At 57.0% G+C, this 26818-nt stretch overlaps 1 protein-coding gene across 2 annotated transcripts; it reads right to left on the reverse strand.

Annotated features, from left to right (window-relative positions):
- Nucleotides 1-26604, reverse strand: ACACB (acetyl-CoA carboxylase beta). 2 transcript variants are annotated; one of them, XM_069871229.1, is made up of 53 exons: nt 26460-26604; nt 25278-25660; nt 21929-22061; nt 21370-21508; nt 20995-21104; nt 20751-20832; nt 20232-20330; nt 19901-20010; nt 19582-19692; nt 19201-19410; nt 18816-18986; nt 18108-18269; nt 17705-17868; nt 17012-17162; nt 16829-16932; nt 16311-16392; nt 15676-15821; nt 15449-15599; nt 15165-15299; nt 14307-14453; nt 13942-14130; nt 13529-13629; nt 13355-13443; nt 13147-13271; nt 12640-12753; nt 12445-12558; nt 11986-12075; nt 11780-11898; nt 11430-11567; nt 10991-11090; nt 10792-10899; nt 10558-10614; nt 10115-10156; nt 9821-10036; nt 9561-9716; nt 8724-8927; nt 7849-8004; nt 7326-7448; nt 6861-7130; nt 6460-6557; nt 6171-6291; nt 5876-5986; nt 5220-5363; nt 5016-5136; nt 4763-4859; nt 4470-4566; nt 4103-4238; nt 3796-3973; nt 3227-3339; nt 2861-3015; nt 2453-2623; nt 1563-1699; nt 1-1433 (listed from the first exon to the last, which is right to left on the reverse strand). In XM_069871229.1, the coding sequence occupies exons 2-53, from the start codon at nt 25649-25651 to the stop codon at nt 1307-1309; spliced, it is 7098 nt and encodes a 2365-aa protein (XP_069727330.1). In that variant the 5' UTR covers nt 25652-25660; nt 26460-26604; the 3' UTR covers nt 1-1306. The 2 variants fall into 2 exon arrangements, with proteins under 2 accessions (XP_069727330.1, XP_069727331.1); XM_069871230.1 differs by lacking the exons at nt 25278-25660; nt 26460-26604 and adding an exon at nt 23684-23842.
- Between the last annotated feature and the right edge of the window lie 214 nt (nt 26605-26818).

Consider the following 26818-nt stretch of genomic DNA (forward strand, 5'->3'; position numbering starts at 1 on the left):
TTTCTTGAGAACTGTGCTGACTTTATTGGCAGTGGTTTGGCTCTCGTACAGCGAACATCAGCACCCCCTTCCCTGACACTGTGCAGTGGCACCTTTCAGACCAGAAAGCACCTCATAACACCTTTTCTCTCCCAGCCTCCAGGCCAGGGAGACCTTCCCACACAGCCTGGTGGGACTCCCCAGCCAGAAGTGACCGAGGAAGTGACCATCACCTCCAGAGCACAGCAATAGCAGCGCTGTGCTCCAGCCAGGCACCCCACCTCGTGCCTCCTCCTTTGCCAGCCAAGGCTAAACCTGTGCTGGTGAAATGATGCGCACACACAGCCAGAGGCACTGGGAGGCACATACTCAGATTTCTTCTCCATGAACCAAGCTGATTAAAGGCCACTCGAGAAGCAAAATGGTCCAACAGACAGAGAGCTCACCCTGCCTCCAGTGCTTCAGCGGAGGAACTGGGTCACGGGGGCAGGAGCACACAGAGCACTGTCCACCCTTCTCTCCATCCTCCACAGGAGCCACAGGCTGAGAACACTTGAAGAAGCTTTGGCAGGAGCCACAAAGGATGCAAGATGCGAGAGGAAGAGTCAGGTCAGTCAAACCATAGTGAATCCCTTGATGTTCCTGCTGCAACAGCTCCCAGCACGGCTTGCTGCTGTCTTTTCTGGGCTATCAGCTACTCAGAGTCACACCTACTGTTCACTCCCCAGCAAGAGGAAGGATGAGACAAACCGCTCCTCGCATTCCTGAGTTTATTCTAAAATGTCAGTTTGAGACTGTTTCTTAAGCAGGGTTACCTTTCCTTGAGCCGGTGTCTGGTCAGCCTCCACCTGACCGTACGGAGTCCTCCTCCTCCTCCATGTCCCTGTGGTGCCTGGGTCAGTGGGTTTGTGCTTCCAGCTCCGTTCAGTCTCATGAGACGTGTCTGACACTGGAGCTTGTTTTAAAACTGAAGACCAGGGCTTGCAGCTAAAACACAGTAAAAGAGATCAGATTCTTTTCAAAACCGACTTCTGCACCAGGTCCAGACTCCAGACTTGGCTTGGGACAATTTTATCTTCTGCCAAGCTGCTCCTCTGGCGAACTCTCCCACCACCAGAGGGAACTTTGCGTGAATGGCAAGACCATCTTCATGGCTTAAAAAGCAAACACTGACATCCTGTATTTAGGCACATGAGTAAGAGTCCAAGGCTTCAGGTCGAGGGCTGAGGGACCAGGTGGGGAGTTGAGGTCTGGCCTCTGAGCAGCAGCGTGTCCCGGCGCCCCTCCTGCCCCACGGCAATTGCCCCGCACACCGCTGGCCACGGGCTCAAGACGGGCCATCGTCATCCACTGTCGACAGGAGACGGGTGATCTGGGCCTTCTGTGCGCGGGTGATGTGCTGAGCCATCTGGATGATGCAGTCCATGGCCACCTCAGGGTTGGCTTGGACCAAGCTGCGAGGCAGACAGAAGAACGCAGCTGCCTCAAGGGCTGTAGCAAGATCTGCCTCTTCTCCACCACCCTCTGTCCCCGACCCAGGGGCAAGCATTGCCCTTTGCATCGCGCCTCCCGCCATCGCTCACCTGCGGATGCGCTTGAGCACATAGTCCCGCTTCAAGTACTTGATGTTCTCCCGGATGGCCGACTTGGTGCTGTCGTCCTCCCGCATGTGCTTCTCCAGCCACTCCACCACCACCTGGTTGTTGTCCCAGAGGTAGCCCTGAGGAGAGAAACACCGTGAGCAGGGGCTCCTGCTGCCCACCCTTCCTGCTGTGGCCCCAGGCTTCTTCCTCCCGTGACAGAACCAGGCAAGGAGATTTTTCTTCTCAGTCCTGCACATATGACGCGGCACGGCATGCTCCCCCACTCCCCTGTAATCGCCACCAGGGAAAAGGATCAGTCTGGAAACTGAAACCAGGGAAAGCTTCCTGGACTGTTTAAAATCATAGCATGGTTTGGGTGGGAAGGGACCTTAAAGCCCATCCAGTTCCAACCAGGGACACCTCCCACTGGATCAAGGGCTCCAAGCCTCATCCAGCCTGGCCCTGAACACCTCCAGGGATGAGTTAAGGTAAAAAGTTAAGGTAAAACATGCTTCCTTTGCAAGCCCTCGCTCCCCAGGTCAGCAAGCACAGGGCTCACCTGGTAAGATTCATGTCACAGCACTTGCATTTGAAGCAGCTCAAATGCAAAGATCCCAGGTCTCACTTCTGCCCTATCTGATGGTAGAAAATCTTTATTTGGAGGCCAACCTTGCCACCACTAGACAGCAGCATCCAACTAGCGTCACCTGACTTGAGAAGACAGCCCCAGCCTCAGGGCTACTCAGCCACCCACCCTGGTGATTCCCATCGCACATATAAACCCTCAGGGAGGCACCAATGAAATGACTGAGCAACAGAAGAACAAGGCGACAGCCTTTGGGAACCGCACGGGATGCAAGGACACCTGGGGAAGCCAGGGCTGAGAGTACCTTCGCAGCTCCTTCTGTCTCCATGAACCAGCGCCGCAGCATGGACTGGATGTGGATGTGGCTCAGCTCACTGTTGGCCTTCAGGACCTCCGCCTTCACCGCCTCCTCCAGCAGCCGCCGTCGCAGCCGCCAGTAGAGGAAGGAGCGAGCGTTCTTCCACTCCAGGATGTCCTGCAGAAACAGGGACACGGCCCAGGTTCACCTTTGCAGAAACAAAAGGAGCCGGTGCGCAGGGAGACGAGGAGCTGATGTGCAGCCGCTGCTCGAGAGCAGCTCTGCTGGGCTGGAGCAGCAAGAAGGACGCAGGGCAGGAACAGCACATGGAGCTGCAGCCCAGATCTCCAGAGAGGACTTTGCCTCCTGCCTTCGTGCCACCACAAGTCCCTTCCCACCGACGCCCAGGCTCACCGTGATGACGCCTTTCTCCTGCATGCGGCCCGGGGTGTCGTGTAGGTCGGCAAAGCGCACGGCCACCTGGTAGTAGATGGGCAGGAGGAGCTCCTCGCGGGCCTTGAGCTGCTTCTCCAGCTCCTTGCGCTGCGCCTCGGACAGCTCGGGGGTCCCTGCAGGACACACTCTGCTGAGTAGCCCACCCCCCACCACTGTGATGGGGTCCAGCGCTCCTACATCAACCATCTCCACCAGGGAACAGCATTTACAGAGGCCCCTGGAGGTAAAAGTATTTTGAAGCACCACCACATCCCCTTGTCAGGCTCCACCATCAGAAAAGCCACCAGGAATTTTCACAGCAGAACACCAAAGGATTTCCCTTACCCAGCTGCTCAACAAGCCTGGCATAGACCGTATCAATCCTCCTCATGGTTTTCACCAAATCTTTCTTCCTAAACTTGATCTCAACTGTTCCTCCAGGCTCCAGAATGCCTCCCCTGGAAGGAAAGTTTGGTAAATCAGGGATTTGTCTTCACAGAAGAATAAATCCTGGGACAAAATGTTCAGGCAACCCTCTCTTCTAAGAATTAGAGAGAAAGAAATCCTGAAAGAGTTCTGTTTCCAGTCTGGGATTCTTGCCTGTCCTCCCACTCCTTACTCCAATGTGCATTAATTCAGGTTAGAGAAAATGCCTTCTCTCCCTCACAAGCATGTTGTACACGCCCACAGCCTTTGCTGGATGTAGATATCTCTGAGAAGATACCTGCCATGCTGCTCTGTAAGAGCCCTGAAACTTTTAGCTGATGGCTCTGATTAACCAAAGGGTCAAAAATAGACATCTCAAGCGACTGGAGATCCCTGCCAGCGGAACTACGGCTCTGCAGATCCATGCACTGTCCTTTGTTCCTCTGCACATGGGCTGTGGATGATGCCCACGTATTTCGGACGCTGACCTGCTTTCCTTGTCTGCGTAGAGCTCCACACACAGGGGGTTGATGGTGGAGTCAATGACCACCCAGGAGCCTCCTCGCAGCTCGGCGTGTGGTGGGATATAGACCAGGACAGGCTGCTTAAATTCCCGGAGGCTATCGACGATGAAGGCACCGAACTTCAGCATTTGGTCATACATGTCTGAAAGCCAAAGGGACTCAGTGGTGCGAGCAGACCCGGGTAGGCTGGGTCATCCCAGGACCCTTGGGGTGGCAGGAGTGGTGGCAGCACGGCACAGCGTGCGGATCTGGGCACCTCGAGCACGGATACCTTTCAAGCCACTGGAGAAGCCTCGCCAGTTGGCGAAGATCATCAGCGGGAGATGCTCCCGGTTGAAGTCCCGAATAGCCTGGGCTGTTTTAAAAGCAGAATCTGGAAACCAGACCTGCCCAGCCTGCTGGATTATCTGGAGAAGAAGGTGAACAGCAGTGCTGAGACTGGCGCGGGCGCTTCCCAGCACACCGCACTGGTAGGTCAACAGCACGCGGTGCAAAAGCACAGAAAGAAAACTGACCGAGCCACCTTGATTTCCCCAGTCTTTAAGGAAAATCAAGACATGCCAAAGGGTTACAATAAGCTTTTTCCCTGCTCTCCCCTCCCAGCTGCCTCTTGGCTACACTAAGGTCTCCCCACACACCTTTGCCTCCGAGTCTGGGTTGGCAGGGTCCGCAGGTATCGTCACTTCCACGGAGCGAGTCTCGACAGCAATGACACCCACCGGGAGACCTCCCAGCCTGCAGTGAGGCAGGATGGCCTCAGCAGAGGCCACCAGCTCCCCTCCGTGCTCCACCCTAGCCCCACCAGAGACGTGAACCCCCTCCAGCACCCCAAAAGCAGTGCCATGGCCAGGGCTCAGGTGCACCTGAGATGCATGCAGGCTCAAGGCAACGTGCTCTGCCCTGGGACTCCATCCCTTGCACCTGATAGTACCTTGCTCGGCCAACCACGACTGTCTGAGCCCACGGCCTCATGATCTCCAAGAAGCTGCCCTGGTCAAAGAAGCCACTCTGCCAGGTCCCCTTGAGAGCTGCAGAGCACACGGAAAAGTGAAGCGGTGCCACAGAGAGTGCTGAATGGCTCCCTGTGCACCGACCGAAAGCAAAAAGCACCTTCTGCGTTGAAATGGGGGGGTTGCAGTCACAAGATGCACTGGGGAGTGTTGCTGCACAGGTCTCAGACTTACTTGGGTGGGGTCTCCCTGCCAGCATCCACCTGGGGTCGTAGGGGACTTTGGAAGGGACAAAATCGATTTCTCTCTCAATGGGGTCACTTATGGCAATGACAGGCACTGGGCTTCGGTTATCCTGCAAATGAGAGCCCCGAAGGGCACGTCACCAGTCAGGACTGGGGTAACACCTCCCACCAGTGTCCTGCAGCACCCTCCTACCTTGGGTATGTATGAAAGCCACTGCAGGATGGTGTAGACCCCTTCGAAATCATCTGGGACAGTGACGTGGGAAACGCCGTTATTGTGCATGATCTGCACACCTCCCAGCTGGTTATTGGATGTATAAACTTCACGCCCCAGCACCTGGCCAGAATCATCAACAGAAGCAAATTGGTTTCTGCTAACATAGGAGTCGCTCCTCCTTGCTGTGTTTGTCAAGTCAAACATCTGTACAGGTACGTTCCCTCTGGTTTGAGGCTGGATTTCCACCTCAGCCTACCAGGCTAGAGGGAAATCCTGCTTTACACAGCGCATGGATTTAGCTAAGCTGGTTTTAAATGAGCTCAAATCAGTGTTATTCTGCGCAGGGATGAGTCCTGTCCCCGGGACCAGCGCTGAGCAGTTCCTGTGTGAGCTCCCCTAGGAGCGATGCCCCATAAAGTGGCCTCTAAAGCGACATCAAAGAGCTGTGGGGCAGCGTTCTCTCAGTTCTCAGAGATGAGCCCAGCTGCAGTTGCCCTGCAACTCCTCCAGACAGGTCCCATGAGATGATGTGCAAGGAACTGACCTCCTCTTCCCAGGTCAGAGAAGGAGCCCACTCACGTATTGCCACGAGGGCCAGTGCTGGTGGAGGACACGCGGCCGGAGCACAGTACCTTATTGAGAGCCGTGACGCCCGTGAGGATGATGTGAGAGTTCTCCACCTGGATGACGCGCTGGCCCAGCCTCACCAGGTAGGCACCGATGCCAATGGCCCGACAGGTCACCTGGACACACACACACAAGGACAAGCAGGGTTGCAGCACGGTCCCTGAGCAGCAGGTCAGCGATGCTCTGCAGGGGTTTGCACAGTCAGGTTGGTGGTTGCAATCTGTTATTCCCCCAGGATGACCTCAAAAGCAAGCAGGAGAGAGGGGAGGAACAGAGCAGGAGCAGGGCTGACAGCTGTACCATGCTGATGGTCACTATTTCATCATAAGCACGAGAGGACTCCCCAGCGATGGTCCCAGCAGCACGCAGGTTTTCCACCCCAAATCCATTATCCTTCCCGATGATGTCCAGGAGGACATACCTGCAGGAAAAGCAGAGCCACGGTGCTGTGGGCAGGACCAAAGGAAGCACGTGCCTGCATGAGGTATCCAGCAGGATGCTGAGCCAGGATGTGGGAGCTGCGTCCTGGCAGGGAGGTAGGGCAGGGTTTGGGGTGGCTCTCTGCACCCCATGGTCTAGCGGGGCTCACCTGGACTCGCCCCCTTCCTCCACATGCTCACAGTGCACTGAGTTCATGGTGCTGATCCTCGTGTAGTCCTGGGGAGTCAGGTAGAGGTACTTGAACCCCTGTAAATAAAGAGGAGGAAAACTTATGGACCCCCTTTGCACATATTCAAGTGGGACATGGCTCTTCTCTAATCCCAACCCAAACCCATCCCATGCATCAACAGCAGCTCAGGGACCAGGGCTGGGCAGAGCAACCACCCTTTGTCTCCACTCCACTGGTGCCTGTGGCGCTGGGGGCAGGTTTGTGCTCCCCCCTCAGCACCGATCCTGTGGGTTTATGCCCCAGTTTAGCTCTGATCCTTCCTTCCCCAAATAAACCCCCTGCTGTTTTCTGTGATGGCTGGAAGGGAGATGCCCACACACCTTGTAGGGGTCTTCAGGGTCCACCCAGGCCACCTGGAACATGTGCTTTATCTCGTCGGCAAAGCCGATGCGGGCGCCGCTGTTGGCAGCGATGTAGATACGAGGGATGCCTTCGGCCCGCGCCAGCTCTGAGGCTCTCAGGAACACCAGGTCTTCCTCTGGCCCAAAGGAACCAATCTTGTGCGTGATGTCATTGCAAATGAGAACGATGTCCCGGCCTTCCGGATACTCGGGGGTCTTCAGCTTCATTTTGAAAGCAACCATCCCCACCTGCCCCAAAAGAGCACGAGGTCACAGGGCAGGCTCCTCCAGAGGAACGGGGTCAGAGCCAGAGACCACGTTAGCAGACAGACAAAAATACTTGCTTGAGGAACATGCTCTGGGCTTTAAACACAGCCAGACCGGGGAAGCACAGCTTCCACCCACCACATGTTCTCACCCCATTCCCAAATCATCCCCCACTACCTCATTCCCTCCAGGGATTCTCTTCATCTGCACCAGGTGCCCCTGTGAGTCCAACACCAGCTCAGTGTACGTCAGGACATCCTTGGGGTACAGCTCCGAGGAGCCCCACAGCTTGAAGAGAGCCTGCAGATGCATCACACAGAGGATAAGCTGAAAGAACGGGGCCGCAGCAGCTCCGAGGCTGTCACCAAGCGCAGACACACACTCCTGCAGCTGGATGGGACTTGTAGGAGCACAGCTTCGTGTTAGAGCCACCCTCCCTGCTGCCAAACCTCCTTGCACAGTGCTTTCTGGTTCACGTTCTCCATGAGTACAGCTACAACAATTTGCAAAAGCTAGGAATTGGCTTAGAAATATTTCATATAATCAAAAGCGTTGGGGCTTGGGCTCATTTCTTTTCCTCCTTTGCCAGCACAGGTGAGAGGATTCTTTTCCCTAGATGGGAATGTCTGGGGGAGGGGGAAGGTGGGGAAGAAAAGCGAATGCAGTCACTTGGAGCCTCTTTCTGTTCAGCCAGACTCACCTGCCTGATCATCTCAGGGAAGTCATACACGTAGGTGGTGCCCAAGGACTGTGCCTGGAACCGCTTGGCCTGAAGCAGGTCCTTGGTGACGTAGGGGGTGTTGATGAGCATCCCGTGCTGTGGCCCTTGCTTGTCCCCATACGAATGAAACATGATCTGGAGAGAAGGGCAGTGTTGGCTACGCTCCCTCAGTGTGCAGGAGAGTCCCCTCTGAAACACTGAGGTGCAAGGCTCTGCTAGACCAAATAATGAGATTTTCTACCCCAGTCTTTGATATGAGGACAGGCTGAGGGTTGGGGTTGTTCAGCCTGGAGAAGAGGATGGTCCAGGGAGACCCTAGAGCAGCTTCCAGGACTGAAAGTGGCTGCAGGAAAGCCGGGGAGGGGCTCTTGATCAGGGAGTGCAAGGATAGGATGAGGGGAATGGTTTGAAGATGAAAGAGGGGAGATTGAGATGAGATCTTAGGCAGAAATGTTTTGCTGTGAGGGTGGGGAGGCCCTGGCCCAGGTTGCCCAGAGAAGCCGTGGCTGCCCCATCCCTGGAGGGGTTCAAGGCCAGGTTGGATGGGGCTTGGAGCCCCTGATCCAGTGGGAGGTGTCCCTGCCCATGGCAATTGGACCTCGATGGACTTCAAAATCCCTTCCAACCCAAACCATTCTGTGATTCCATTTAGAGCACAGAGTGCAACACTGCTGTGCTGCAAGCACTGGTAACATCAGAACACTGACCTTCACCTACCAGACCTAAATACTGTCCGATTCTGCACCAGCAACATGAGGATTTTTGCAGAAACCACCCCAAAGCTTTGTCATAGCCGATGGCAGCCCCAGCACTTGTGGTTGGGTTCCCACTCACTACTGCCTGCGGTTACTCACACTGCCGGTGCTGGGGTCTCTCACTTCCTTGTAGAGGCTGATGTCCAGGTAGTAGCCAGACTCGTTGGTCAGGAAGAGGCGGATGGGGATGGCAGTGGCGGTGGGCGTCAGGCGGATGTTGATCTTCACCTCAGCCTGCAGGACCCGCAGCTTCCAGAGGCGGCTGCCGTAGCGCATCACCATGGACCGCACCGACTCCTCGATCTAGGCATAGGGCAGGACACACGTGGTCTCAGGGATTCCACTGTCCCTGATGCCGAGGCTGGAGAAGCCCTGGTGTATCTCCACCCCAAACTGCCATTTCAGACTTGCTTTGGGCAAGCCCCTTCGCTCTCTCCATCCCTGGGGGCTGGTGCTGCCATCCAGCCTCTCCGCATCAGAGAATGACAGTGTCCTACAGACATAGAATCACCAGGTTGGAAGAGACCCACCGGATCATCGAGTCCAACCATTCCCATCAATCACTAACCCATGTCCCTCAGCACCTCGTCTACCTGTCCCTTAAACCCCTCCAGGGAAGGGGACTCAACCCCCTCCCTGGGCAGCCTCTGCCAGTGCCCAATGACCCTTTCCGTGAAAAATTTTTTCCTAATGTTCAGCCTGAACCTCCCCTGGCGGAGATTGAGGCCATTCCCCCTTGTCCTGCAGAGGTCTCTGGGGCTGCCAAACCCATCCCCCATCCAGGGTCGGGTGGGCACTGGGTGGGATGGGGTCTGACAGCCGCCGTGGGGGATGCCACCCATCCATGTGGCAGCACCAAGCACAGGGCATGGCGCAGCCTCCACCCTCACAGCAGCACCGCGCTGGCAGTGGGAAGCAGGACATGGAGAAACACACCTTGGAGGGGTCCATGATGACAGTCGGGACAAAGTTGAGGAAGATATGGTTGCAGTCAGTGCGGACGGCAGTGTTGTTGAAAGCCACTTCCAACTCATCCATGGCCTCCAGGAGCAGCCGTTCACCCTCGTTCTGCAGGTACTCGAAGGAAGCCTCCTGCAGGGCACCGGCTGGTTCAGGAGCCACCAGAGCAACCCCTGCACCCAGAGAGCCCCCACCTCTCCCTGACCAAGCAGGGAACCCAGCAGCAACCGCCTTGCCTTGGTGATGAGGTCCGAGTGGCGCACGATGGCGCGGATGAAGAAGCGGTAGTCGGTGGCCTCGGCGCCCGCCTGCACCTTGGCAGCGCCCAGGTAGAGATGCATCTTGTGGTTGGCGCAGGGAATGGCCGTCAGGTCAAAGTTGCGCATGCGGCTCAGCTCCAGCTGGAAGGCCAGTGCTGGCTCCAGGTGCCGGTAGATGCGATCCTCTGCAAACTAAGGTGGCCAGGAGGAGTGAGCAAGCAGCCAGACAGCTCAGCACCACATGGACCCCACTCTAACCACGCCTCTTACCTCATCCCTGGCTCTGAACGTGAAAAACTTTGGGAATTCTCTCTAGAGGAAAGCAGAGAGAGGAAAACATGAATAATCCTGGCACACAAAGGGTTTCTCTGATTTTCAGTGAATCCATTACAAAGAAAAAAAAATTGAAGTCTTCCTCCTCCCTCAAAAGGAAAAAGAGCTGGGAAGAGTTGATGCTTTTGAAAGGCAGCTTAAAGCTATGGAGAGGCCACACAGGAACCACATTATTGGAGACATTAGCAGCATAAAGAATGATACAGGAGAAGAGTCACTCATTGAATTCCTTCATTAATTAACTCCCAGCTCCCAATGTACATGAAGCGCATCCATCACTCAGTGCCGTGTTTATAAGGTCTTTTCCAGGCATTTTAGGGAGGAAGAAGCACGATATCTCTAAAGCCACTCCACCCATCCACAGCTCAGTGTGCACTCACCTGCTGGGCAATGAGAAATGTGATTCTTCGGAGTCCGCAGTCAACAAGGATGTTTTTCTAGACAGAAACAGAAGATCCCACCAGTCATGAGACCTTAAGCACCTTCCCCGAGAGAGCAAACAAAACCCAAGCGGCAGCCACGGGGTGCAGTGTTTTGGGGAGGTGTGGAGGTGAGGGGAACAGTGCCCTGGCTCACAGGGTCTGCAAAAAGGGCATCTGGCCCCAGTGTCCTACCTTGGACTGGGCAAAGGCTCTGAAGATGGGCACCAGCTTCTCATCTTCCACATGGTCAGCCCAGCGGAGCGCGATGTTGAGGATGTGGATTGGCTCCTCATGGACGTTCTGGCAACAAAACCTCCCAGTCAAGCCTGACCAGCAGCACCACAGCCTTCCTGGCACCATCTAGCAGGGACAGCAGTGGCATCGTGCCCACCTTGGCATCCTCCTCCTCGTAGATGGTGGCTCGCGCCTCACTGAAGATCACGTTCTCTGAAGGTGGGTTGGTGAAGCACGAGATCACTTCATCGAAGTTCCTGCCCAAACAGTGGGGATGGGGTGACAAGTCAGCACGTTGTGCCCACCCACTGCCCGAGGGGACGATACCAGGACCTGCTGTGGCAGGGACCAGCTAGCAGTACAGCAGCCTGGGGGCACGCGCTGGCTCCACATGTCCCCAAATGACATGTCACATCCCCACCAAGTAACTTGTATTGAAAATATCAGTCAGCCCCGACCTCCAGCTCTGGGAGGAGCAAGAGTTGTCCCGAGCATTGTCCAGACACCATCAACTTGGGCTCTGCCACCCACTTTTGCTCTCTAGTGGCTGCAGCAGCACCCAAAAGGAACATGAATGAACATCACTGCACCCCCACCTCGTGAAGTCCTCGAATCTGTTGAAGGCCACCATAGCTCCCATCCGCTGGCTCTGGGGAGAAAAGCCACTGTCCATGAAGAGCTCAGTGCTGTGCCGGGCCAGGTCAGGGTTGGAGATGCTGATGGGGACAGACATCCTGCACAGGGGAGGAAGGCAGGCATCAGTCGTGGGTGGAGGCACCTCTCCTGGGTCTGATGGGAAACAATCAGGTCCCCTGAGCCAGAGAGGGCACCTCCTGCTCCACTGGCAAAGGGAGAGCATGCCAAGCAGCTCCCTCTGAGGGTCCCAACAGCTTTGTGAAAGGACTATGTCCAGGGGAGCAGGACAGACGTGTGGTGACGCCCATACCTGTTTGGGTGGGAAGAGGGCAGCATGAACTGGAACTCCACCAGGCAGGTGCCATCTGAAAGCTGCCGGTGCTGCAGGCTGTTCAGCTCGTAGGCAATGTACCCACGGCGCACGTACACCTAGGAGGGGTCAGCAGGAGATACCGCTGCGCCCCTACTCCCAACACACCCCCTTCCAAGTGCTCGAGTGTCCCCCCCAGCCCTCACCTCCAGCGCTGCCATGCGCACCACCTGGTTGGTGTGGTAGAAGAAAATTGGAAGCACATCGAAGATGGTGGTTTCTGAGAGGATCAGTTTCTGGGGAAAGAAAGTAAACTTGGTGGCAAAGATGAAGCTGGACCTCCTTGCCCCACTGCAGGGTGGGGGAGACGTGTCCCAAAGGGGTCTTGCAACATGAGGCTGTGCGGGACTGGCCACTGGGGTGACATGGGACACCACCAGATGATGTGGATCCACAGGTCAGTCCCCAACCAAAGTGGGTGAGGAGCAGGAGATGAGGACAGGCAGGAATAGAGCGTGCCCCATCCTCTGCTCCACACAGGCACTGACGCTGCACAAAGGCTGGGACTGCTTTCTTGGCTGTTTCTGAGACCAAGCCCCTTGCAGCCTGACCTCCTCACCAAAGCCACCCATCTTCCCTCTACAGAAAAACACGCGATTCCCAACCTTCAGGTTTTCAGGGCAGTACTCGTGTCCGTACATGTCAATAGCGGAGAGGAAGATGGACTCCACCTGGTTGTGCCGCAGCTCGTAGGAGGGCAGGTGAGAGGCGATGAGCACCTGCACAGGAGAGGAGGCTGGGAGTGTGGAGGACGGGGATGGGGACGGGGATGGGGACAGCGCGGTGTGGCGCTCGCTGACCTGCCGGGCTCTCAGCGCCACTTTGGAGTGCTCAGTCTTGCTGAGCTGTGTCAGCTCCTGGAGGATGGCTGTCAGCTCGTCCGTCAGCGTGGGGTCACGGCCACACAAGCGATCCTGCAACACACACACCACCATAGCCCAGCTTGGGTCCCTTCGCTGCAGGAGAGCTTTGCCCTGCGCCTCTGCCCCTGCACAGGCTAAAAGGGGAAAAATGCTGCTCTTTGAACCGAGTGAAGCAACGCAACATGGCAGAGGGGTGACACAGTCACCCCAGAGACACAGGAAAAGATGCTTGGATGTAAAACTCAAACCCTGGGGATGCACTAAATGGGAGCAGAAAATCAGCTTCTTGGGTGTCTGCCCACTTTTGAAGAGAAAGCAGAGGGCGGTGGTGGCCACCCAGAGCCACGTGCCATCCCACAGCGACACAGAGCTTGCCTCGGCTTATGGGCTTTTCCCTGGCACCACCCTTTACGTCTGGCGTCTCGGGGCGTGGACTGTACTCACTATTAGCATGGTCACCAGCAGGTTCTTCTTTGCCACCTGGGCATGGGAGAAGATGCTCTCCAGCACGGGGGTCATGTCAGGTTTGCACTGCTCCCGCAGGCTGATGACACACTTGTCATAGTGAGCTGCGGGGCAGAGCGTGGTGAGCCAGGCAGATCTCCCCGAGACAGCCCTGCAGACCCCTCTGGAGACCTTCTCAAGCCCTCACCGTGCTGGAACTGTGTCTCCACTTGCAGGTAGCGTCGCAGCAAGTCCAGCACCACCACCTTCATGTAGCCTCGGATGCCGCTGCGGTACCTGGGGAGCGGAGAGCCCGGCGTGCTGCGATGCAGCAGAGATGACAAGGGGGCTGGGGAGGGCCAGGGTGGGACACAGGGCTCACCTCTGCACCAGCTGCACCACGCTCTGCGTGTTCATGAAGAAGACCTCCCGCTCGGCCTTCCTCTGCAGCGTGGCCGCGTGGGTGTCCAGCACGCTGGCGATCTGCAGGGAGAGGGCACGGGGAGCGGTGCAGCTCAGGGACAGAGCGGCCGCAGGGCTCCTGTTCCCCCAGCTCAGCGCTGCGGCAACATTTGGGTTTGGGTTTTTTCTCCCAAGGTAAAAACGCAAAGTGAGAAGTAAATATAGAAACACAGATATAGAAACACAGGCATCAAAGCACTGCTTCTCACACTCTTCTAAGTTTCTATATTATCACTAGGCAGGACATATTCAGGCAGAACCTCCTAAGCAGCTCCAGCTAAAAGGGGAGCGAAGGCCAAGCTGGGGAGCACAGCCCCTGAACCACTCACTCACCTGCTGGCTGGGGAAGCGGCAGAGCACTGAGGTGATATTGCTGGCGTACTGTGCCATCACCTTCCGGATCGACTTCTCCACGGACAGAGGGATCCTCCCCGAAATGCTCGTCATGATCTCCTGCAGCTCCAGCAGGGGCAGCGAGGGGTCCCGCAGGGTCTTCATCAGCTGCACCACCCACTCCTTCACCTGTGGGGAGCAGAAGGTGGTGCTGCCTGCACCTACTGGAGCTGCTTGAACGCTCCAGAGATGCCTTCACCCACTGGAGCTGCCCACATCCCCAAGCACCGCATGTCTTGCCACCATGATAAACATGAAGCAATGGGGCAAGCAAACCCTGGACCACCTTTGCCCCCAGCACCCACCTTGGCACTGAAGTAGGGCTCGGGCAGGCAGTAGCCATTCATGACGTTGGTGAGATTCTCCAACACGTTGCGGAGAACCTGGTGCTGCTTCTCTCCGGTGATGGGAAGGGCCTCCTGTGCCGGGAGCCCCCCTGTAAACAGCTGTGCCTGGAGAGAGAGGTGGGCTCATTCAGAGTCCTCGCTGACACGGGATGCGACCCTCCCGAGAGCCCTGACGGCCCCAGAGAAACCAGCACAACCCCTCCAGCTTTTGGTTAGACACAGAGGAAGCATCTAACACTCAGCTTCACGTCTCTGCCAATTCCCCATCCTGAAACCACTGCAGATAAGCTGGAGATGTAGACAGAGCACTATAAATACATTAAAAACTGCACATTGAGCAAGTGTGCATGGGATGCTTATGCAGAGCAGCTGCCAGAGCCCCGGCTCAGCTGGCTGGGGGATGCAGCATGACCATGTCTGCACCACCCCATGCCAGCATAGGGACACATGCTTGCTGATGCCCCAGCCAGGGCAGCTCCTCTGTTTTGTCCCCTGCTTGAGCATCCTTGACACCCTGTGGGATGTTTTTGGGAGCAGATGAGAGAGAGCAAGAGGACACGGCCTCAAGTTGTGCCGGGGGAGGCTCAGATTAGATAACAGGAAAAGTTTCTTCACTGAAAGGGTTTCCAAGCACCGGCAGAGGCTGCCAGGGAAGTGGAGTCACCATCCCCGGAGGGATTTAAAAGACAAATGGATGAGGTGCTCAGGGCTACGGTTTAGTTGTGAACAGGTATGGTTGGACTCAATGATCTCAAAGGTCTTTTCCAATCAAACGGTTCTATGAACAGCAGGGTGGCTGGCCCCCAGCAGACTCACGGGCTTCACTTTGGTGGGATCATCCAGCTCGAGCTGGGCTATGACGCAGCCAGCCTCCAGCAGCGCGCCCGGCCGCTTCACATAGTGCACGCGCCCAGCCTCCTCCACCGTCAGCGTCATGATGATCTTCATCACCTGGGCGAGGAGGGGTGGAACGGTCACTGAGTAAGAAGCGCCTGTGTGCAGACTGCCTTGGGCACCACGGAGGCACCAGAAGCTTTGATTTCATCCGTGCGCCAGCACTGCAGGAGCAGAGCTCCTCTGGGCTCTCCTGCAAAACCCACCTCGATCTCTGCATAAACGTTCCCCTCAGCTACGTGGCCACCATCATCCACCGTGTACTGCAGCAGCTTCCCCGCAGAGGGTGAACGCAGTATTGTCGGGTCCTTCTCCTTCTCAAAATCACACGTTTTGTTGCCGACGGTGATCCGGTATCTTAAAGAAAGGGAAAGGTCTCACCACCAGGCCACCGGTCAGCATGGGAAGCTGTGGGGAGGCAGCAAGAAGGTACCTGTCGATCTCCTCCTTCATGTAGGTGGTGTAGCTGTTGCCATTGTAGGAGAGCAGCAGCCCGCCGTCGTTCAGCCGGTGCACGTCGATCTCGATGTGCGTGCGGTTCATGATGATGACGTACGTCGTCAGGGACTGGCGGGCAACCTGCAGGCAGCAGCCGGTAAGAACCCTCAGCAAACGGCCCTTCTCGGGGCTGGTGGGAACAGCGAGGGGTGAGAAACATCTCCCCACGTTCCGTGCAGGAGCAGCACGAAGCCACGGATGGGGCTGTGCGAGGGCGGGTGGAGGCAGCCACCTCAGGCTGCACCCAAAGAGCTGCTTCAATGCAGCCTGGAGCTGGTTTAACTCACCTGCTGCTTTTGCTGTAAGTGGGGAGGGTTTGCACGAAGTTTGACTAATTGAGTTTAAAAGCAAGAAAAGGACATCCTTTATTAAACTCAGGGCAACCAGATCTACAAAAATGTCTGTTGAGTTAAAATGAGGTGGTTGTTATTATTATTATTAGCCTCATTTTTATGTTGCATATTTGTAAAACACAATCTCGTATTCCTTGTTCCTTTCTCCTTCAGGACACGAGCACACAGCCCTGTCCCCATGAGAACTGGTTCAGCAGGAGCCCAACCTAGCCCTCACCTGAAGAACATATTTCACACCCTCATAGATGAGCTCCACGTCGACGATGTTCAGCAGGGAGGCTGCCGGCAGCACTTGTCCCCTGAAAAACAACAGACGGGTCTGGCACTGGAAAAACACGCTCAGATAAGGGTGCAGGGGAGAGCCCCACGTCCTCCAAGGCTGGAGGAATAACCTTGACATTCTAGTGCAAAACCAAAAGCAAGCTGCCTTCGGTCAAGCCACTTTCCCTTGAAAGCTGTTTTCCCAACCACATGAAGCTTTTTCCCCACTCTAACTAAAGCGATAAAGGAGATGCTGGAGCTGTGGGTCACAGCAGATCCCCCTGGTTCCCAGGCTCTTGCAGCACCCTGGGCACTGCGTCCGGATTTGCAAAGCTTTTACAGCAAAAGTGGGAAGGAAGACGGCCCAAGGAGAGAGAAACTCGGGTTTCCATGCACGCAGGCTGCCAGGAGCTGCCTTTGTAGGATGTGCAGCCCCTGCACCCAAGCCCCAGTCAGGCAGCCGCTGCTTCTCACCTCTCCAGCGAGTGCAAGAAGTCGGTCATGCACGTCCTGAAGGTGGCATCTGCGACATTCAGGGCACCACAGACAACACCCAGCATCGTGTCCGGCTTCTCTGCCTGTACGAGGCAAAACCAAGAGGGTTTGGGTCTTCCCCCAGCAGGGGAGCAGTGACCCCAGGGAGGGCAGCCACCTCACCTGCACTTTCTCAGCGATGAGATGGTCCAGCCAGCCAGTGTCGATCTCGTTGTTCTGGAAGCTCTCTGTCTCCAGCAGCCTAATCAGATACTCCACCGTGGTCCGGAAATCACCGCGGATTGACAGCTCTTTCAGGGCCACCACCATGTTCCTTTTAGAGAGCAAAGCCCTCCGTTAACGACCAATGAGGCAGCTTTCAGCAGAGGAAACCAGGGAACCACAGGGACTGGGGTGATGAGCACCCAAGCCCTAGGCACCCTCATGCCTGGACAGTCTCACAGTCAGCATTGACTTAAGAACACACCTAAATACCTGGGACAGATTTGTTAAGCGTTTCTTGATTAGTGAATAAACATCTCAGCTCACTGGCACTAAGCGCGTGCTTAGCGGGTCACTACAACCTGAACTGAAGGATCAGGTTGATGACCTGATCCAGTGGAAGGTGTCCCTGTCCATGGGGCTGGAACTTCATGGGCTTTAAGTTCCCTTCCAACCCAAACCACTCCATCATTCTATGAACTGGGGCCGTAGCACCAGCGCAGTCTGAAAGCTTTGGCTTTGCTCAGACAATCTCTGCAGCACAGAGAGGCACCGTTCCCATCCTCTCTGATAATAGCCCCTTTTCCCAGTTCATACACCGAGCACAGGTAATCCCACGGACGCTGGCTCTCTGCCCTGGCCCACCACACTCACGAGATGGCCTCTTCCCTGTTCTCTCCCCACGAGAAGCAGTGCCCGAACTGTGAATCCGCAAATTCATGCAGCCCCCCGGCTGCCGCCACGCTGAAGTACCCCCAGACGTTCTTGCTGCTGCGGAAGTTCAGCTCCTGCACCGTCCCCGAGCTGGGCTTGAAACCCTGAGAGAAGACAGAGGAGAAGGCATGGAAAAACCAGGCTTGAGACTCGTGCAGGGTACACAGGGAAAGAGAATCCCTGTGCCATGTGTCGATCCGGAGGCGGATCTCACTGATGCCACGGGTGGAATGCGTTGAGTGGCTGAGGAGGAGGACTGTGCTCAATTCATCCCCCGAGTGGCAGGGTACCCCCTTGTCCCCCACGCGGGGACAATGTAGGAGAGTCCATCCCCTTGGCTCACCTCCTCAGGGTTCTCACTGGTGATGCGGGCAGCGATGACGTGGCCCCTGGGCACAGGGGTGGTGGTGGGGCTGTGGAAGCAGATCGGCGTATCGCCCCACGGGCTCTCCCCGTACAGCACCCGGATGTCTTTTATCCTGTGCAAAGGGATGCCCATTGCAATCTGCGTGAGAAACAAGGAGGATTTTAGCTGTTGGATCAAGAAATTAGCATCAAAATTATAACTGGGAGGCATCAAGAGGTGGTCTGAATGAAGAGTGAGGGGAAGAGGAGCCGTGCTGCAGGCAGCAGCTCCCAGCGGGGAGCCAGGGCAAAGGAGGGATCATAGAATCATGGAATAGAATCATAGAATGTCCTGAGTTGGAAAGGATCCACAAAGATCATCGATTCCAGCTCGTGTCCCTGCACAGGACACACCAACATTCACACCGTGGGGCTGAGGGTGTTGGCCAAATGCTGCTGGGATACTATCAGGCTGTGACTGCTCACCTGGGAGCTGCTCCAGTGCTCTAACCCCTCTGGGAGAAGAACCTTTCCTCATACCCAACCTTAGAGGCAAGAGGGATGCTACCTTGCTTCCACCCTCACCCTACTCACAGGTGCATGGGACAGCTTCCCTCTGCCAGGTTCCAATCCAGCACTTCTCCCTAAATTGCCAGGCTGCTTCAACTACTACACCTCCCCAAGTCACCGGTGTGCGCTCAGGTACCTGCAGCTGAGCAGCAGGGAGGTTCACATCTGCGATCATCTCTGTGCAAGGATGTTCCACCTGCAGGCGCGGGTTCAGCTCGAGGAAGTGGAAGCTCCCGTCCTCGCTGTAGAGGTACTCGACGGTGCCCGTGCTAACGTAGCCCACCATCTGGGCCAGGCGGACCGCACACTGCAGGAGAGGGGGAAACCACCACAGCAGGGTCAGGGTTATCCCAGGAGAAACATCAGCAGTGTCCTTGCCTGGATCCAAGCAGGGATGGGGCTCCCTACTCAGCCTGGGGAGTCCCTCCCTTCCTGAGGAGCCTCAGGTGCCAAAACCCACAACAAGCTCGGCAAGGACCAGTTTCTCACCAGCTCCCTGAGCTGCTCCCGGAGTCGCTCACCTGCTCCATCACCTCAATGACAGAGGGAGCTGCGATGGTGGTGGGTGCCTCCTCAATGATCTTCTGGTGGCGGCGCTGGATGGAGCAGTCGCGGCCAAAGAGGGAGATGGCGTTGCCGTACTCATCGGCCAACACCTGCACCTCCAGGTGCCGTGCGTGCTGCGCCAGCTTCATCAGGAAGATGGGAGACCCAGGTGCCTCCGCCTGCACCTGCAGGGAGGGAGAGAGTTGTGTTTGGCATCACTCCCCAGAGTTCATCCCAGAACGGAGGCAGGTCCAGGTGGGAAGCACAAGGCACCTGGGGGGGGAGCAGGACTCCGCTGCATGCCCCAGGATGGGACAGGGATGGGGAAGGCTTTGAGGGTTCTGGGCATCTCTCACCTGCCGGAAGCAGGCACCAAATTCCTCCCCTGCCTCCACTTTTCGGATGCCTTTGCCCCCACCACCTTCTGCTGCTTTGATCATCAGTGGGTAGCCGATCCTCTTGGCCACCTGAGGGGCAACAAGGACTGCAGTGACCAAAGTACTTTGAACCTCAACCCAACAACCCGCCAGCCCCGAGCAGCCCCAAGCAGGATTGCCTCAAGCAGCATCTGTGCAGAGGGGAGAACGGCTGTCACATGCCCTGGAAGCTCAAAGGGCTCCAAAGAGAAGTATTGGTGGACAAGAAACAATGAGCTGCCCATGGGCTCAGCTTTACCTCCAGGCCTTCCTCCACGTCCTTCACGCAGCCCTGGGCGTACGTCTCGAGGGGGATGCTGATTGTCTTCTGATGCTCCTGGTCCTCCTCAGACCACTGGGCCACCAAACCTGCAGGTACGGTCAAGGCTGTTGTCAGCGCCAGGGCAAGGAGAGCCGAGGACCTCATGGGGGCCACCCATGCCATTCCCTTTGCTTCCATGCACCCCATTTCCAAGAACCCAGAAGAACCACGGATCCCAGCCCCGGCACTCGCTTTTGGGGGAGAAATAGAGGGAGGGGAGAAATGAAGTAGCAGGGAGAGTGTGCAAGGATGGGAAGGAGACACTTACCGCTCCCGCTCCATGGCAGCGTAGGGATCTGGACTGTCTGAGCCACGATGGTGGAGGCAACTTTGTCCCCCAGCGCCCACATGGCATCACTGGGGGGACCTTCAAACAGGGAGGGACAAGGTGAGCTGAGACAGCCTGGCCAGACAGCCCTGTTGCACGGATGCTGCAGAAAGCTGCTGCCTACCGAGCTGGCACCATCAGGCCTCCTGCAAAGAGTAGGGGCACGGGGAACCCCCCAAACCCACTGCCCAGCTCAGGACAGAGCTTGACCCTTCTCCAAGAGAAGGTTCCTCCATGAATGCTGCATTAGTGTGAGCATTACAGGGGAAGCCCAGCAAACAGCAGGGTTCCTGGGACGGCTGGAGGAATCTGGCCTGGGGGCTGCCACACCGCAGGGTGAAAAAGCCAGATGCACCGAACGGGCACTGCCCACCGCGGCGTCCCCGGGGACACCTGCATGCACTCATTACCGTGATGTCCCCCGCTCCCTCCAATGCTGGGAGGACAGGGAGACCTTACCTAGGAAAGCTATCCCATTTTTCTGCAGCAGCTCTGGCAGCTTGGGGTTTTCTGAGGCGTGTCCCCAGCCAGCCCACACCGCCTGGCACAAGACAAGCCGTTACCCCCTTGTGCTACTCTCCTCCCATCGCCCCCATCACACCCAGCTCCTCTGCAGAGAGGGATGCCACCCCCTTCTGAGTGCCCTTTCTTCCCCTTCTCCCTCCCTCAGCAAGGAGGTGGGAGACTTGTGAGCGGCTGCTACCTGGACTGGGATCCGTTTGGAGATGTCCACAATCAGCTCCACGTTGGCGTAGTTGTTGTTGTTGGTCCCCCCGGGGACAGGCACGTAGTGATCTGCCATTTTGATGTACTCTGAAAGACATTGCGTGGTGGGGGTGCTGGGAGCCGCTCCTCCAAGCCACACGCCGCTCACACACTGCCCCGTGCACCCCCTCCCCAAATCCTCCATCCCGGGGAGGCTGGAAGAGGGAGGAAATTATTTTCTCCTAGATATGGATGAACAGGAGAAAAGCGTGACCCTGAGGTCCCAGGCAGGAGCGCAGGGAGAAGGAAAGGGCTGCCCCAGCTCCACCCCAGGACAGGGAACATCCCTTGCTGGGATGCTTTTAGGAGTTACCTGCGTTGGCTTTGAGGTCTTCAGGAGTCACCATGACCACAAACCGAATGGCGCGCTCGTTTCGGAACATCTCGTAGGCCCAGCGGCGGATGGAGCGCATGCACTTGACGGCGGCGATGCCGTTGTTGGCGATGAGGACCTGGGGGACAGGGGGTGGGACATGAGGCTGAAACCTCTCCTTGCTGCTGGGGTGGCAGGGCTGGGCTGAGGGACAGCAGCAAGGAGAGGAAAGCAGAGCAGCCGTGTTAACGTGGGCACTTTGCAACCGTCTGTGACAGCAGAGCAGGAGGCTGAGATGCCTGGCGCTTGGACTAACGAAGGACAGGACTTTGGACTTCGTTTTGCCTGCCATGCCAAGGCACCGCAAGCAGCCGCCGTGCACCGAGAGGGTTTCCCTTTCCCAGCCCGCGAGGGTGGGTGAAGCTGAGGATTGAACAGCTCTGGGCTGCCGTCGCTCCGAGCTTGCCGGGCAAAGAAGGTTTAGGCAATACTCAAAGATGCCACCGTGAAAAGCCACGGCCCCCTAGGTGGGCAAAAGCAGGGGCGTGCGGGGAAAGACCTTCTCGATGACTCGGTTGCCGCCAAAGCGAGCGATGAACTCCGCGGGTGAGGCGACGGTGAAGTCCCGCTGCAGATCCATCTTCCTGTGCTCGCGGCCCCTCTTCACCAGGTGCAGCCCCGACATGCTAGGCCTGCGGTGGGACGCGACGGCGGTCAGCGAGCTCGCAGGGACGCCAGCAAACCCTCGCCAGGCACGAGAGCTGCTGCTGCTGGCTGAGGTTTCCTTCCCCAGGGGGGGATCTGCCAGCAGCCTGCGGCAGCGGGGACCAGACTTTGCCCCTTCGCTGTTTCTTCCAAGGAAAGCAATAAAACCCTTGGTCCTGCTGACACACACAGGGAACATCAGGATTCACTTTCCTTGCTACCAGCTCTGCTGTGCATCAGGACTTAAGGGGGGGCTCCAGGAAAGCTGGGGAGGGGCTCTGGATCAGGAGGGCAGGGAGAGGATGAGGAGGAACAGTTTCCAGCTGGAAGAGGGGAGATTGAGGTGAGATCTTAGGGGAAAATGTTTTATCGTGAGGGTGGGGAGGCTCTGGTCCAGGTTGCCCAGAGCAGTGGTGGCTGCCCCATCCCTGGAGGGGTTCAAGGCCAGGCTGGATGGGGCTTGGAGCCCCTGATCCATGGGAGGTGTCCCTGCCCATGGCAGGGGGTGGAACTGGCTGGGCTTTGAGGTTCCTTCCAACCCAAACCATTCAATGATTCTGTGATCTCTCTTGGGACATTTAACACTCACTACCACACTGCAGAGGAAAACTGGGATTTTTTTTTCAGCTGAGTTATATGGGGCAAGACATTCGGGGCGAACAGGGTGTGTTTAGCAATTAAAATTCCCATTCCTCCTCCCTCCCCCCAGCAGCTGTGCATTCACATTCATTCAAACACTGGGAGAAGCAAGAGATTTGCAGCCACAGAAGCTGGACTGAGACCCTGCTGCACCCGACAGAAGTCCCAGGGTTTGCGTTTTGGGGAGCTGGAGCTGCTCAGGTGTTTTGGAAGCATGTTTGTGTCCCGAGCACAGCCATCACCGTGCCATGGCCATGCCTGCTGCCGCGCCACTAACAGCTCCCAGCCCGGCTGCAGCTGGAATTGTGCCACTCTCCGCTCCGAGGGGTGAGGAATGGGGAGTCTCCCACCAGGCTGTATTGCAGCACTGAGCACAGATCCTCCCTCCCACTGTCAGTGATGTTACATGCACAAAACCCCTTTTGCAGTGGCCAAGGTCAGCTGCAAAGCCCCTGCAGGTCCTGGTTCACCCCAACCCCTGTTGCAGAGCTGTTTCTATCCCCCACATCCTTGGAATACGCCCAGAGCAGCCAAACTGGGTGGTATACATGGCAGGAAAAACAACGGGATGAGCATCCCAATGGCACAGAGCATCCCTTCGAGGCAAGGGGGAATACTGCCTCCAAACCCGTGGCACGAGCACCAGGTCTCCCAGGGGGGCAGCCAGAGATGCCCCTGCAAGATCAGAGAATCATAGAATAGTTTGTGCTGGAAAGGACCTTAAAAATCATCCAGTTCCAACCCCCCTGCGATGCACAGGGACACATCCCACTAGATCAAGCTGCCCGAGATCACCTTGAGCTGTGCTTGGGCTGTCAAAAAGGACAGAGAGCAGGCAGCGCTCCAGGAGAAACTTTGCAAAGGGTGTGATGTACCTCTCTCGGCATCTGCCTTGGGATTCTGCTCTCGCACAGCCTGCACTGCCTGCTCCACAACCCCAAAACACCTTCCCAAGCTCACCACGACTCACCCCAGCCATGGTTTTCCACTGATGGCATCTCCATGCCCTCCGGAGCCTGTTCCTTGTCTCACACCCCATCACGCATCCCTGAAGCAACCAGGTTGAAGCTGCCAGGCAGCAGCCCCAGCAGTGCTATGAGACTGTCCTCCCCCATCCCAGCATCACCGCAGCCCCAGCAGGAGGGTCTGGCAGCAGTGGGAACACTCCCCAGGCAGGCAGGGGCCCCCCTGGCAGCTGGGCACATGCCTTCCCACAGCTCCGCCCAGAGTTATAAGCAACTTTCTATTTTAATTACCATGGCCACATTTCTCCCCCCTCATAACTCGGCCAGATTTTGCGCTGTCGATTGTTATTCAGCGGGTGTGCTATAAATAAGCAAAGGAAGAGGTACCAGCCCAGCCTGCTTCCCCAGGAATGAGCTGATTTCACGTGAGTAGCGCTTGGCACATTTATTTTAAGGGGGAAAGTGTCAAAATCCTCTGGGAGGCTGGAAAACATCCTGATCTCTCCTCCATGCACTCAGGGACTTTTCCAAGTAGCTTGAGCGTGGCACCAAGCAGTGCTGGGTTTCTATCAAGCAGTGTTGGGTTTCTACCAAGCAGTGCTGGGTTTATTGTGCTCAGACGCATCCCTGCTGATGCTCAGCAGCTCTGCCAGGGCTGGTTGTGCCGCCCGCTTCCCTCCTGCAGCCTCAAATCCCACCGCAAACCCTGTGCTCACTGCACCCGTCCTGCAAACTTCACCAACTGCATCTACAGTGGGACTCGGGCAGCAGCGACGTAAGGAGATTCCTCATCACAAGTGAGCAGCAGCGATGCTTCGCCGGCAGCGTGAAACCCCCCAAAATCCCAGCCAGGCAAGTAGATACCACTGGGCTGCACCCGAGGAGCTGGCTGTCGGGTTTCACAACACGTCCCTGCAGCTGAAGGTCTTTTATTTTTAACTGGGAGCAGAGGAGCTGGGCAGCAGCACTTTGTTTGCAGTTATTTATAAGGGCTGTCAGCTGCGCTCACAAGGGAATCCGCTCTGCCCAAGCCAGCGGGGAGCAAGGAGCTGCCCCAGGGCCCTGCCAGCAGTGCGGAAAAGGCACTGAGGAGCTGCCCATGGATCAAAGCTCTTCTATTTTTTTATTGATTGATCGCAAAACCCACCAAGTACCACTTTTCTGCCTTGAATCATTGATCTACAAGAGCTGCAAGAGCAGAAGAAGGGCAGGAGTGGCACCTACATAGCCCCCCAACTCCTGGATGCTGTGTTTCCCCACCAACAATACCAGCAGCACGTTAGCATCGCAGCAGCAGAGGGAACCTAGGGGCAGGAGATCCCTGTAGGATCAAACCTTGGGACCACAGGACATCCTTCAACACAGACAAGTGCATCTGCCCCATCCAAGGGCTCAACTCTGCTTGCAGGTTTACGCGCGCCCCGCGAAATGCACACAGTGATGCTCAAAGAGGCACAACTGGGGCGTTGAACCGGGGCTCTGAGAAGCACAAACACACACGCAGACTGATTTTAGCAAGAAGGTCCTCAAGAAACGCACCCGCAAAGCAGCTGCCCAACCCAAACGAGGCATTTCTGCCCCCAGCCCCGCGTGTCGTACCTCATACCGGCGCTGGGCTCCAGCGAGGCGGCGGCCGTGGGGAGCTCGATGCCGGGTCCCCCCGCCCCGGCCAGGCTGCTGCGCCGGCTGCCCACCCTGAAGGCTGCGGCCACCACCTCATCGTCGGAGGAGTTGTCCTCGAAGGAGCCCAGCACGAATTTGGCCAGGGCCGGCCGGCGGAGGGCAGAGGGGTTGTACACCACGATCTGCTCCTTCTCCCTCGCCACGGCCTTGCCGGCCTGCGATGGGGGGTTGGGGGGCTGCAGCGTGGGGGGATCCTCTGGCTTCTTCTCCTCCTCCCCGGACAGAAGGTTGGACATCTTGGCCCAGACGAGTAGCAGCAGTGCCAGCAGGAGCAGGGCAGCCAGCAGCATTCACCCACCCTGGGAAAGGCACAGAGACACCTTGAGAACGAAGATGGGGAGGGGGCTGGAGAACAAGAGGAGCGGCTGAGGGAGCTGGGGGTGTTTAGCCTGGAGAAGAGGAGGCTGAGGGGAGACCTCATTGCTCTCTACAACTCCCTGAAAGGAGGTTGTGGAGAGGAGGGAGCTGGGCTCTTCTCCCAAGGGACAGGGGACAGGACGAGAGGGAATGGCCTCCAGCTCCACCAGGGGAGGTTTAGGCTGGACATTAGGAAAAAATTTTTCACAGAAAGGGTCATTGTTCCCTGTTCGAGGCTGCCCAGGGAGGGGGTTGAGTCCCCTTCCCTGGAGGGGTTTAAGGGACGGGTGGATGAGGTGCTGAGGGACATGGGTTAGTGACTGATGGGAATGGTTGGACTCGATGATCCAGTGGGTCTCTTCCAACCTGGTGATTCTATGATTCTATGCAGTCAGGGAGAACCCCCACTTCCCAGTCTGGGGGGACAGAAGCACCCCCCAAAAACACTGAGACCGCCTCCCCGGTGCTCCCCACATCACCCAGCTGGCCCCTGCTCGGTTCAACCAGTTATTTTCACTCCCCCAAACAGGAGGGGTACTGGTCAGTGGGGGATGATGGGGAGCACAGCTCTGGACATGGCCCCCCACCTCTCACAGTGTCCTAAGGGTGGCAGCAAGGTGACCCCAGCCTTGGCCCCTCAAACCAGAACCCCAAATCCAATCAGAGGTGGCGATGGGTGTGGGGAACCCCCAGAGCCCCCCACCTCCCCTCAGCCCCAGCCCCTTCGCAGATACCACTCACCATCAGCAGCGAGTCCCGTGGGTCCCCAGCTTCCCTTCCAGGACAAACACCGGCTGCGGCTGCTCACGTCGCCGCTCCCGGTCCCGCTTCTCTCCACCGGCGACTCCGGACTGAAATTCAGTGTGTGGTGCCAGGGCCTGGTGGGAACCCCTGCCCGGCCCCTGCCCCTCGCTGTCGCATCGCGGTTGCGTTCTCGCACGTGACAGCGACGTCAAACACAAATATTTCCCCACTAACACGTCTGGAAAACTTCTGCTGGAAGCGAGGGTGGAAAGCAGGGGGGGGACCTTGGCATCGCCAGCTGGGACACACGATCCTTGGGGGACAAAGGTGCCTGGCCCCATGACCAGCCACGGGGA

Source organism: Phaenicophaeus curvirostris, chromosome 17 (assembly GCF_032191515.1).
Source record: "Phaenicophaeus curvirostris isolate KB17595 chromosome 17, BPBGC_Pcur_1.0, whole genome shotgun sequence".
Taxonomy (NCBI): Eukaryota; Metazoa; Chordata; class Aves; order Cuculiformes; family Cuculidae; genus Phaenicophaeus; species Phaenicophaeus curvirostris.